The sequence below is a fragment of the Emiliania huxleyi genome (assembly GCF_000372725.1).
Source record: "Emiliania huxleyi CCMP1516 unplaced genomic scaffold EMIHUscaffold_224, whole genome shotgun sequence".
Lineage (NCBI taxonomy): Eukaryota > Haptophyta > Isochrysidales > Noelaerhabdaceae > Emiliania > Emiliania huxleyi.
Genome location: NW_005200385.1, coordinates 96,935 through 109,051, shown reverse-complemented (window position 1 = coordinate 109,051; position 12,117 = coordinate 96,935). Strand labels below are relative to the sequence as shown.

Here is a 12,117-nt window from a genome sequence, read left to right as displayed (position 1 = left end):
GTGGGCTAGGAGGTGGGCTAGGAGGAGGGGGGGATGGTGAGGACGAGGGCGGACCGTCTCGCGCTGCGGGAGCGTCAGGCTGCTCTGGCCGGTGAGCATGGGATTGCCTTGGACCAGCGCACGAACGCGAGGGCTGGGCACGCCAGCCGGCGTGCGTGGCTGGCCGTCGGGGGCGTACCCAATCTGGAGGCTGCGAGAGAGGAGCCGGCGCCTCGCCCCGTCGGGCTGGGGCTGCGCGGCGAGCGTCACGAGCGCATCTAGCGACGCCCCTCCGGCCGCGCGCTCGAGCTGCCGCCGATCTCTCAGCGGAAGGCCGAGCGCGTGCAGTGTCGCGCGCGCGCCTGCTCACACGTGGAGGTGTGAAGAGACGCCGTTCACAGCTGCGAGTCGCCACGTGTCGCGCGCGCCGCCCGACGCGCCCGCAGGGAGAGCGTCGGCGCGGCAGTCGTCATGGAAGCCGCAGTTCCGGCACGACGGCGCCAGCCGCCACTCCTGCGACCTGTATCCCTGCTGCTTGCGCCGGCGGCTGAGGAGGGCTCGGAGGCCGCCGCCGCCCCTGAGGAAGGCGTCGACCTTGTCGCGCACCTCCCGGAGGAGGAAGGGCGCCGGCGCCGCCTCTCCGTACAGCCAGACACCGCCGTGCCGCGCGAGGCGCAGGTGGCGCCGCACGCCGGCGAGGCGCGGGTCGGTGGCAATGAGCGTCTCGAGCAGCAGAGCGTAGTATGCCACCTGCACCATGGCCCCTACCTTGACCTTGCCCGTCGCCTTGGCGTCGATGACAGTCAGCTCCGCCACGACCGCGCCGCCGCCGCCGGAGACGAAACGCAGCAGCAGGAAGTCGACGTACGAGTTGGAGAAGCTCACGTCGCAGTGGTCGAAGGGCGGCCCGGCCGGTGCCTTGAAGAGGGGCTGGAAGAGCATCCACGGCGGAGAGGGCGTGCCGTTGGCGGCGGCCGCGGCGGCGCCGGCGGCGTGCAGCAGCTCGACGGACAGCGCCTCGTGCTCGCGGCTGTACTTGAGCTTGTGCAGGGAGGCCGGCCCGCTGCTGCTGCCCGCCCCCCCTCCTCCTGCCCGCCCCCAGCGCTGCTTCGCCTCCTCCTGCAGGTCGCGCAGCACGCCGGCGCCTCCGCCGACGCCACCGCCGCCGCCACCGCCGCCGCCGCCGCCGCCGCCGCCGCCGCCGCCGCCGCCGCCAGCAGCAGCTTCTCCGCGGCGGAACCTGAGCAGAGGCGGCCGCACACCGTTCGTGGTGTCCTGCGCCGCGCCGGTCCAGTCGCTGGCCAGCCCGCTCGAGCAGAGCTGGTTGCAAATCTGCGCCTCGAAGAGGTCGCCGCGGGACGAGTGCGCCGTGGTGAGCGGCTTGTCGAGGTCCTCGATGTCGTCGGGCTTGTAGCCCCTGCCCTCCCGCTCGCAGAGGCGGTGCAGCATGCGGTCGCACTCGCCGGAGTTGAAGTAGGAGCCGAGCTTGCTCGCCGAGACAGCGAACGGCTTTCCCTCGGCCAACCACGGGGTGCCGCGGCTCGCGGCGAGGCAGTCCGTGACGTGCTGCAGCAGCGCCGATGGGCCGCTGGGTAGGCGCTCGCAGCACACGGGGCAAGTTGGCTTTGCGCCGGTTTCCTGCGCCAGGACGTCCTCCACGGCACGCCACTGCCAGTGCGCCGTAGGCAGCCCGTGGAAGAGGCGCAGCGGCGCAGCCTGCGTGCCGTCGTCGAGAGTGATGCCTCTGTCGGCGAGGAGCCGAAGGAGCGCGTCGGTGGTCGGCCCGTACTCGAGGCTTGCCGGCTCGCACGGCGATGTCATGCCGGCGCCCTACAGCCTGGCGCGAAAGGCGTTCTAGGCGCGCGGGCGCACGTTCTAGGGACGCCCAGCGTCCAGCGAGGGTTTCGGCCTCCTTTGATGGTAAGGTTGCGCCATCCCAATACCATAACACCCCAAACACCCCTCCCTCATAAGACATAACACCTCATAACACCTCATAGCACTCATAACACCTCCCACTGGTTTTAGATTAAAATGAACTCGGGGGCACGGGACGCGGCACAAACGGGGCACAATCGCACAAACGCCAGGCTACTCGAGTACAAAACGGGGAGGCACGTAGTGACGCAGGGGAGTCTAGGCGACGGTGGCGTCCTCCGACGCCGCGGCGAGCCTGAGCTCGGTCGCAATCTCTTCCGCCGCCGCGAGCTGCAGCGCGACTGACATGCGCTGGGCCTGCAGCGACAGCCACGACCGCGTCGACCAGCTCGCCTCGTCTTCGTGCTGCCGCTTCGAGAGCTTGTTGCGCACCTTGTCCTTCATCTGGTAGAACAGCCGCTTGACCGCGTTGCACCACCCGCCGAAGGTTTCGAACAGGTACATCTGTACGTCGGTGTCCGAGCGCGAGAGGGCGTGCGCGTAGTCCGCCTTCTTGTACGCCACATAGCCGCCGCCGTCGCTCGGCCTGAAGTCGCCGTCCCCGACAGCGCCGCGCTGCTCGAGGCCGAAGACGTCCGCGCTCGTGCCGGGCTCGGTGTTGCCGAGGCCGACGAAAGCGCCTCGCTGGCCGACGTCCTCCGGGTTGGAGGAGAGAGGGTCCTTGGACGTCGCCGACGAGGCGTGAGCGCGAGCGGCCAGCGCCCGCCACCGAGACGTCGGGCCGGTAGTCGTTAGAGTAGCCGAGGTGTGGTCCCGCGGCTCCACCTCGACGAGCATGCCCCACACGCTCCGCATGACCTTGGCCAGGGCGGCGAGGAGGCTGTCATGGCGGCCGCAGTGCCCGAGGCGGCCGATGTTGTTATGACAGCCAGCATAACAACCTCATAAAACCGTACGTAGGTTGTTGGGAAAACAACAGCTGTTCGGCCAAAACCTGAATTTCAAGGATTTCTTGGATTTGGAGCCCCCTTCGCCATTGGTACAGGTACACAGGCACACAGCAAAACGAGGCCCAGCGTGCAGTCGCGAGTCGCCTCCATGCCTGCTGCGCTCCCGCGACGCCCGCACTGCGCCCGCAGCGAGCCCGCGCCCAACGTGCTCTGCACCGTCTTCACCTGCGCCATCGCGGCGATTGCGAGCGGCGGGTTCGCCTTCTCGCTCGGGTCTGACAGCTTCCTTCTCCCTTTCGTTGTGCCCGGTGCGACGGCGCTCACGACTGTGCGCGGGCCCGAATGGTCCCCCAAGAGCAGCAATAACACAGGGAAACACGCGACGGCCACGTGGCACAACGCCGTGCTCGGCGGAACAAAGCAGGTCGAGGGGGGCGAGCTCATGCATCACAGGTTTCCCCGGCACTTTGCCAGCGCCTTGCTGGTGACCTCAGCCGCGGTGGGACGGGTCCTCGATGTCGCCCTGCGCTCTAGCGCCGTTGGCGAGGCGAGCTTGTGGTTCACCGGGCCGCGACTGTCGCTCGACGTGCTCAAACTCTTCATCCTTGTGCTCGGACTCAGCGACGTTTGGGCAGCCCCTCGGCCAGAGGCATTCGTGCTGATGCTGCCGGAATACTTTGAGGTGCTCACACACACACACACACACACACACACACACACACACACACACACACACACACACACACACACACACACACACACACACACACACACACACACACACACGCGCGCGCACGCACGCACGCACGCAGCACGAGCACTCGCACGCGCACGCGCACGCGCCCTGTCGTCTAGACGTGGAATCGCGAGGGTCGTCCCCGCCGCCCCTTGCCCCACCTTTCCTTACCTTACCTTAGGTGCTCCGCCGCAAGTGCAAGCCAATCAAGATGCAAACCAGCTGTCAAAAAATGGCGTGGCGTCTCTTTAAGCACGAATCGAACTCGACTAATGCCACAAACTGTACCTCCCGCCAGCTTGCGAAGGACATTCGCGCTGTCAAGAAGGGTCGGACATGTCTGATAAAAAGGTCTGATGACGCAGCAAGCTACAAAGATGCTACACACACGCTGTGGCTAAGCTGGCTCGCACCTTCGATGAGCGATGTGCAACTGGGCGCGCGCAAGTTGGAGGAGATACTGGCTGGTGTGCGCTGGGCAGTGCTGCTCTCGTGGGCATTGTTCCTGGTGCTGCCGGCAGCCCCACGTCAGAATGCAGCGGCGATCCGCCGCCTCTCCACCCTCTCCTTTGTGGTCGGAATGGCATTGTACTTCTACATGCTGGTCGGGCTTTACTGGCAGAAACCGTGCCACCACATGCAGCCGCTCATCCTGTTCATCCCGGCTGCGGCGTGCATGATCCCAGCCATTCATGGCGGCTGGCCACTTCGTGGCGAAGCAGCAAGCTGGCTCGGACAGTACTTGCTTTTCGGCATCATGGCTCCGCTGTACCTCACAGCGGGCCTATGCAAAATCAGGTACCACGGCGTGACACAGGTCTTCCTTTCCTCTGGCTGGATCGACTTTGCCTTGGGGTCCTATGCCGCTTCTGATCAGCTTGGCAAGGGAAAGTGGTATATTCCTCAGCTTTCCCGGTGGATGCTTGACATCGATCGCCTCGTACCCCTGTTTTCGTGGGGTGGGATGCTCTTTGAAGTGGCCATGCCTGCTGCGGTCATTGTGCTATCGCCCACGTCACGTTGGCACAGGCCTGTCCGGCAGCTCTTTGCTGCTAGTGCCATCGGCTTTCACGTGTCCATGTTCTTTGTCTGCGGCGCGAACTTTTGGTACAATGGTGTCCTGGCAGCTGTGCTGCTGGCCGCCGACTTGATGGACGCGAGCCCAGCGCCCGAACTTGCGCACAGCGGCAGCAGCAACTCGGCCGTCAAGATGTGCATGTCTGCTTTCACGAGCGCGATGCTCTTCGGGTGGCTCCTCACATGCATCGATGCGGACATGGGCTTTGCACTTTCTAAAGGGGCTGGGTGGGGCGAGCCGAGGCACAAGGGTGTTGACCGGCTGCTTCCGTTCTCGCTGCACGCCATGTACACCAAGGGGATGAAGCGCGGCGCGGCACGACCAGGGGCTGCCTCCTCCATGACGATCGCAGCTCTCGTCGCAGCCGGCTACGTTTGGAACCGCAGGCGCACGTAAGGCGGCGGTTGAGCGAGGGCTGCAGCGGCACATGCTCACAGCCTGTCGGCGGCACGATAGGGATCTTCACATCTTCTGCCGCCCTCGAGATCGGGAGCGGTGTGTGAATCGTTGCGGTATGGGGAAGGGGGGTGGGGAGGCGTGCGAGTGTATTCCCTTCCTGGCCGCGGTCGGGAGTGAGCGACATAGCTTGTGCTCCGGGCCCCGCGTTGCGCATGGCATTCAAGGCGAAGTCCTCCACTGGAGGAGATTAGCGTGTCGTGTTCTTCATTAAGTAAAGCTAGAGCCTTTCACGTGGTGGGTGCACAGTGTAAAAATAAAAAAGCTGCCGCCGCCGGTCCGCGGCTCGCCATGTATGCGTGAACTCGCGCCCTGGCTCGTCCATCATCGAGAGGTCTGCCCCTCGCTGGGTGTCACTCTACGGCTCTATCCAAGGCGTGTGTTTTGTACGGGTTGTGCGAAAAGAAAACGCAGGTATGGCGCGTGGGACTGGGGGGAGTCGGAGAGGGCCGTGCAGGATCCGTTAGCGGGAGATCGGCGCACGGCGGGAGCTGCGGACGTTTCGAATTCGGCGGGTGCCGCAGACGTTTCGAATTTGTCGACGGACCGTTTCAGGCAGGGAATAAAATCTGAGCCCTGGCTGTCAGGCTGTCAGGTGTCTGTCCCCCCACGACCCCGCCAGTGCGGGACAGTACAGTTCCCGTAGCGCGGCGGTCCCGCGCCTCGAGCTCGGGTCACGCCCGAGCAGCGCTGCGTCTCTCCGCCCCTCACACCTCAAAATGCGCCACCGCCCACCCTACGTTCGGCTGTGTGAGCAGCTCCCGGCGGGACTTCGAGGGACCGCACGCGCGCCCGCGCGGCGCGGGGCCCAACCCACAGCCACGATCGTTCACAAGAGAACGCACCCCCCAGAGTACGAGAGACCCTTCCCCATGGCTGCCACTGCGCCAGCTGTCCTTGCGCGCGGGCTAGGCCGCCTCCCGCGCCCTGGCCCTCGCAGCGGCACCTGACGCGCGCCTCGCCTTGGCTGCGGCGAGCGCCGCCTCTGCCGCCGCGACTGCCGCCTCCTCCGCCTCCTCCTCCGCTGCGGCAGCCTCCTCCTCCTCTGCCGCTGCCACGGCCGCAGCCTCCGCCGCAGCCTGCCGGCGCGCCTCCGCTGCCGCCTCCGCTGCCGCCTCCTCGCCCTCCCCCTCGCCCTCCTCCTCCTCACCCTCCTCCTCGGCCGCCTCCGCCGTCTCCTCGTCGCCCTCCTCCTCGCTCGCCTCGCCCGCCGCCTCTCCCAGCGCCTCCGCCAATCCCTCGACCGACGTCTCCGGCGTGATGCCGAACCGGATCCTGTCAAGCTTGAGCAGCCCCTCCCTGTCCAACGGCGCGGGCTTGGCTGCGGCTGCCTCTGCCGGCGCCTCGGCCTCCTGCGACGGCCCAGCCCCGCCCGCCCCGCCGCCCTTCTTCTTCTTCTTCTTGCCCTTCTTGCCCTTGGCGCGCTTCTCCGCCTCGACCTCCGCCAGCAGCTCCTCGGCGTGCCGCGCCGCCTCCTTCTCTTCCGCCGCCCTCTGCGCCTCCCTCTCCGCCGCGCCCGCAGCCCACGCCGCCTCTTTCGCCGCCTTCTCGGCCGCCGCCTTGGCCGCCGCACGCTCCTCGAGGGCGCGCGCGCACTCGGCGTGGCCCTTCGCCTTGGCCAAATGCAGCGCCGTCCTGCCCGTCGCAGTGCGCAGCGTCATGTCTGCGCCCGCCCGCAGCAAGCGAAGCACCATGGCAGGGCGGCCGTGGTAGGCGGCGAGCATCAGTGCGGTGTTGCCGTTGTTGGTCTGCAGGTTGATCTCCGCGCCGTGCAGCAATGCCAGCTCGACCATCTTCGCGGCTGTTCGCGGCGGCGAGGCTCAGCGCGGTGCCACCGTCGCTTTTCTGCAACGAGACATCTGCACCGCGCCGCAGAAGCGCCTCGGCCAGCTCCGCGTGGCCATCGACCATTGCGAGCATCAGCAGCGTCACGCCGCTCACACAGGAGCCGCAACCAAAGACGTACACGAACGTCGCGTCGACCCGCCCGCCGCCGTCGAGCCACGCCAACACCGGCGCCTCTTCGCCTCGCCCAGCCGCTTCCACGACCTCCTTTGGCACTGCCTCGCTGCCCGGCGCGGTCTCTGCGCCGCCCTCGCCGCTCGAAGCAGAGGCCGCAGCACTGGCGCGCGCCGCCGCCTCGCCTGCCACCGCGCCTGCGGGTGCGCCACCCGCCTCGGCCGCCGCCGCCTCGCGCCGGCCCGCCGCCACTTCCCCGAGATACGTCCTGAAGGCCTCGACGCACTCGGCGTGGCCATCTTCTTTGGCGATCTGCAGCGCCGTCCTGCCCGTCGCAGTGCGCAGCGTCATGTCTGCGCCCGCCCGCAGCAAGCGGAGCACCACGGCGGGATGGCCGTAGAAAGCGGCCAGCAGCAGCGCGGTGCCGCCGAAATTGTACTGCAGGTTGATCCCTGCGCCGTGCAACAGCAGCATCTCGGCCACGCGCTCGTGGCCTTTGGCGGCGGCGGCCATCAGCGCCGTACAGCCTTCGCCGTCTCGCGCGTCCGCCTCCGCGCCACGCTTCAGCAGCACTTCAACGAGCTGCTTGTGACCGTGTTCGGCGGCGATCAGCAGGAGCGTACAGCCGCTCACACCGCGATGCACGCACGTCGCGTCAACCCGCCCATCCCCGGTGAGCCACGTCTGCACCACGCCGACCTTGCCGTTCTCCGCCGCCGCCTCGATCCTGTTCGGCAGCGAGAGCGGCGCAGCAGTAGCCGCCGTTGAAGCGTGCCCGCGCCGGGAGCCGGCCGAGCCAGCCTTCGTCCGGCCGGGCATGCAAACGGGCGGGGTTGCGGGTGCTGAGCGCCTCCTCACTCTAGGCCCAGTGGGCGCGGTATTGGGATCTGGCCGTACCGCGTGCCGCTTCACACCGAGCGCGCCGTACCGATACCGCTAGGCTCTCCGGCGCCCCGTACCGCTACCCTGTAGCGAGAAAACAGTTCGCCGTACCGTCAGTCGCGACGGGAGGCGTTGTCGCCCCGAGATCCGCCTCGCAAAGTGCATGCGGCGGCGCGTGTGGCATCAGCGTCGCCGAGAGCGCCGTGGAGGCCGTGAGCGAACGAGATGGGAATCGCCGAGTATTGTCACTCGCTTTTTATCGTGCCTCTTTCTCTTTTACCTTCTTCCAGCTTCCCTCCGTTTTAACTTGCATGCGTCGCGTGGCGGACACAGTGCTCCTCTGGCAGGAAATGACCACCCCTGCCCTGACTGCGCTCGTCCTCACCGCCTTTGGCGCCCTCTGCGTATGGTTCCTCCTCTTCTCACTGCCCGTGGTCGTTGAAGACCTGCTGCGCTGGGAGAGCCGCCACGGCCGCATCCAGCACTCGAGGCTCTGGAAGATGGTCATGTTCCCGCTGCACACGACGCTTCAGATGACGGTCGTGATGCAGCTCATCAAGCCGCTCGGCTGCACCTACGCAGCAGGCGCACCCTCCCTCCTCTATGCTGACCGGACCATCGTCTGCTGGGACCTGGCAGAGCCTCTCCAGCCATACATGGCGCTCTGCGCGTGGCTAGGCCTCGCCTTCTACCTTCTGACCGCGCACCTCCTCTGGTGGGGCGATGGCGGGCTGCTCCGACAAGCACAGCTCAGCCCCACGCTTGACGTGCAATACTCCGAGCTCTACCTAATCGTTGGCAACGCCGTGCGAACCGCCGCCGCCATCGCCTACCTCTTCCTTCACGACCAGCCGATCGCGCTGCAGCTGGTGCTCTGTGGCCTCGCCCTCTTCCTTCTCGCCTGGACCCTCGGCTTCCGCCGCCTCTTCCGTGCACCCGCATGCGCCATTCGGGCCGTCACCGAGCTTCGCGCCGTTGGCGAGGCCATCGCGGCGTGGGCCGCGCTCAGCTGTGCCCTCGAGCTCCTTCTGTCGCAGCCAGCGCGCGTCGTGCGTCTTGGCTCGCAGCTGGCCATGTCCCTGCCAGAGCTCGTCTGCCTCGCTGGATGGATCGCCATCGCCCTCGTTGGGATCCTCGCCGTCGGATGCCGCAAGCTGTGCGCGGCGCGCGCGGCGCGCGCGCGCCAAACGGACCTGTCCGCCCTGCGCGAATGTGCGCGGCTCTTGGTGGAGGTGGAGGCGTACTGGCAAGGGCAGGGCGGCGTGATGGGTGCATCGTGGGTCGGCCGAGCGGCGCGGTGGCGACGTTCGGCCGCGCATGCGCCGGACGTCGCGTCGCTCTGCCGGGCGGTGGTGGAGGTCGAGCAGCACGTGCGATCTGGCGTGCAGCTCCAGAGCTTCATGACAGGCCGCCGCGCCGCGTGGCAGCGTGAGATGGCCGATGGAGTGGCCGCGGTCGGTCGGCTCAGGGGTTGAGAAAGACATCTCATTCCTCATACGTCGATATCTGCAAACAAGAAAAAATCGCTACACCCTATACTAGACCGGACGCGGAACCATCCACATCATCACTAGCTCGCGGCAGTAAGGACACTCTTGCATCAGCTCAGAGCATGGCCCGCACGCACACAAGTGCCCGCACGGAACCGCAGCATGCGACTTGCCTCTCGCGAAACACACGATACAAGTGGTCTCGCCCCCCATCGTGGACTCGGGGGCAGCTGGCCGCCCCGTGTCGAGGCCGGCGTCCGCTAGTGAGACGGCAGCAGACGGCTCGGCGACTGGCAGATGATGCTCCGCCGCCTCTCCCGCCTCTGGCTCGATCAAGCGCTCGATGGCGCCGACCCGCTCCTCGAGGCTACCCTCGGTCGCCGTGCCGAGGCTCGCCTCCAGCCGCTCGACACGCCGCGGCAAGTCCCCGCCGCCGCCGGTCGACTCGCTGCTCACCGCCTCCTCGCACCGCGACACCCGACGCGCCAGAGCCTCCTCCTCCGCATCTATCTCTGACCGGCGCAGCGCCTCTGCTAGCTCCGCATCCTCGCGCAGCGCCGCCCGCTCTGCCGCACCCGCTAGCTCTGCCGCCTCCCGCTCCGCCCGCCTCGCCGACTCCTGCTCCGCAGCCAGCTGCGCCGCCCTCTCCTCCTGTGTGCGAAGCTCTGCCGCAGCCCGCGCCCTCCGCTCCTCCTCGAGCTTGAAGGCGGACTTGGCTTTCTTGGCCTCCTTGTTCTTCGCCTTGCCCTCCTTCCTTGCCGCCGTTGCCTCCGCCGCCTTTGCGCGCCACCTCGCCTTCTCCTCCTCCGCCCTCTTGTCCGCAGCCTCCTTGTCGCGCCGCGCCGCCTCTGCCTGAGCGGCCTTGCGCTCCGCCGCAGCCGCCCGCTGCTCCTCTCGCTGCGCCTCCTCCGCCGCAAGCCTCTCCGCCTCCCTCGCCCGCAGCGTCTCCTCTGCTGCAGCGCGCTCAGCGGCCAGCTTCGCCGTCGCCTCCGCCGCAATGGCTCGCCTCTGCTCCTCCAGCGCCGCCGCATCCGCTGCCCGGCGCGCCTCGTCCGCCGCTCGCTCTGCCTCCCGCCTGCTTGCCGCCTGCTCGCGCTCTCGCGCCGCCGCCACCTCCTCCCGCTCGCGCTGCTCGCGCCGCCCCTTGGCCTCGAGCGCCTTCTCTGCAGCCTTCTCTGTCGCCTCGGCCTCCCTCAGCGCCGCTGCGTGCTCTGTGAGAGCGCGCACGCACCCGGCGTGGTCCGTTTCACTGGAGGCGTCGGCAGTAGATAGCACCTTGGCCGCCTCTTCCTTGGCCATCTGCAGCGCGCACCTGCCGTCTGCAGAGCGAGTCTTCGTGTCTGCGCCCAACTGCAGTAGACAGCGCACGACGGGGAAACGGCCGGATATGGCGGCGAACATCAGCGCGGTCCAGCCGCCGATGTTCTGCAGGTTGATCTCCGCGCCGCGCTGTAGCAGCAACTCGACCACCCGCTCGTGGCCTTGGGTGGCGGCGAACATCAGCGCGGTGCCGCCGACGCTGTTCTGCATGTCGACCTGCGCGCCGCGCCAAAGCAGCACCTCGACCACCCGCTCGTGGCCTTTGATGGCGGCAACCATCAGCGCGGTGACGCCATTGCTGTCCTGCAGGTCGACCTCAGCTCCATGCCGAATCAGCAGCTCGACCACCCGCTCGTGGCCGATGTTGGTGGCGCACATCAGCGCGGAGCTGCATGGCACAACCTTCTTACTCGTGACGCCGACGCTGCTCTGCATGTCGACCTCTGCGCCGTGCTGAATCAGCAATTCGACCACTCGCTCGTGGCCTTTGCCGGCAGCGTGCATCAGCGCGGTGATGCCTGTGCTGTTCTGCAGTTTAAGCTCTGCGCCGTGCTGCAGCAGCAGCTCGACCACTCGCTCGTGGCCGTTGGTGGCAGCGAGCATCAGCACGGTGTCGCCGTCGTTGTCCTGCGCGTTGATCTCCGCGCCGCGCTGCAGCAGCAGCTCGACCACCCGCTCGTGGCCTTCCTGGGCGGCGATCATCAGCGCGGTGCCGTCATCACTCCTCTGCAGGTTGATCTCAGCGCCGTGCTGCAACAGCAAATCGGCCACCTGCTCGTGGCCTTGGGTGGCGGCGAACATCAGCGCGGTGCTGCCGTCGCTGTCCTGCAGGTTGATCTCCGCGCCGTGCTGCATCAGCAGCTCGACCACCCGCTCGCGGCCGTAGTGGGCGGCGTTCATCAGCGCGGTGACGCCTTTGCTGTTCGGCATGTCGACCCGCGCGCCGCGCTGAAGCAGCAGCTCGACCACCCGCTCCTGGCCGTTGCCGGCGGCGCCCGTCAGCAGCGTGACGCCAATTGCCTTGCCTTTATTGTCCGTCGCGTCGGCCCGCCCGCCGCCGTCGAGCCACTCCAGCACTGCCTCCTCATCGCCTCGATTAGCCGCTGCCATGACCGCTTTGGGGACTGGCACGTCACCCCTCAACACCATCGCTGGGTTCTGGCTCTTTGAGGGTAGGGGCACGCATTATCGCCCGTCTAGCGTCCACCCATACCGCGTTGGTGTCCCAGTCGTTGGTCGGACTGTGTTTCGCCTTCCCATCAATCAATCAAGCGCGCCGGTGTCCAATCCCCAAGCCTGACTGTTCTTCACCTCGTAACATACAAACGAATAATCAGCAATTTTAACGATAACGTACAGTAGGCAGTACTCCGACTCTCCGAGAGACAT

General features: G+C 67.2%; 4 protein-coding genes across 4 annotated transcripts in view; all 4 read right to left on the bottom strand.

The window, feature by feature from the left end:
- EMIHUDRAFT_457149 (hypothetical protein) overlaps positions 1-1,880 on the bottom strand; it is a 7,846-nt gene extending 5,966 nt beyond the window's left edge. Inside the window, exons 1-4 of the mRNA XM_005779868.1 lie at positions 1,240-1,880; positions 988-1,098; positions 395-897; positions 55-190 (exon numbers count right to left, since the gene is read on the bottom strand). Of these exons, the coding sequence (XP_005779925.1) occupies positions 55-190; positions 395-897; positions 988-1,098; positions 1,240-1,800 (1,311 nt within the window). The 5' untranslated portion in view covers positions 1,801-1,880. The remainder of the gene's footprint in view (positions 1-54; positions 191-394; positions 898-987; positions 1,099-1,239) is intronic.
- Positions 1,881-2,115: 235 nt separating this feature from the next.
- On the bottom strand, positions 2,116-2,712 carry EMIHUDRAFT_235709 (hypothetical protein; the record flags this gene model as incomplete). The annotated part of the gene is made up of 1 exon (XM_005779867.1): positions 2,116-2,712. The coding sequence occupies one exon, from the start codon at positions 2,710-2,712 to the stop codon at positions 2,116-2,118; it is 597 nt and encodes a 198-aa protein (XP_005779924.1).
- A 3,273-nt stretch (positions 2,713-5,985) lies between these two features.
- Positions 5,986-8,083, bottom strand: EMIHUDRAFT_114592 (hypothetical protein; the record flags this gene model as incomplete). The annotated part of the gene is made up of 2 exons (XM_005779866.1): positions 5,986-6,531; positions 8,030-8,083. The coding sequence occupies 2 exons, from the start codon at positions 8,081-8,083 to the stop codon at positions 5,986-5,988; spliced, it is 600 nt and encodes a 199-aa protein (XP_005779923.1).
- A 1,373-nt stretch (positions 8,084-9,456) lies between these two features.
- Positions 9,457-12,117, bottom strand: EMIHUDRAFT_235706 (hypothetical protein; the record flags this gene model as incomplete). The annotated part of the gene is made up of 2 exons (XM_005779865.1): positions 9,457-10,260; positions 12,040-12,117. 2 exons carry the CDS (start codon positions 12,115-12,117, stop codon positions 9,457-9,459), a joined length of 882 nt encoding a protein of 293 aa, XP_005779922.1.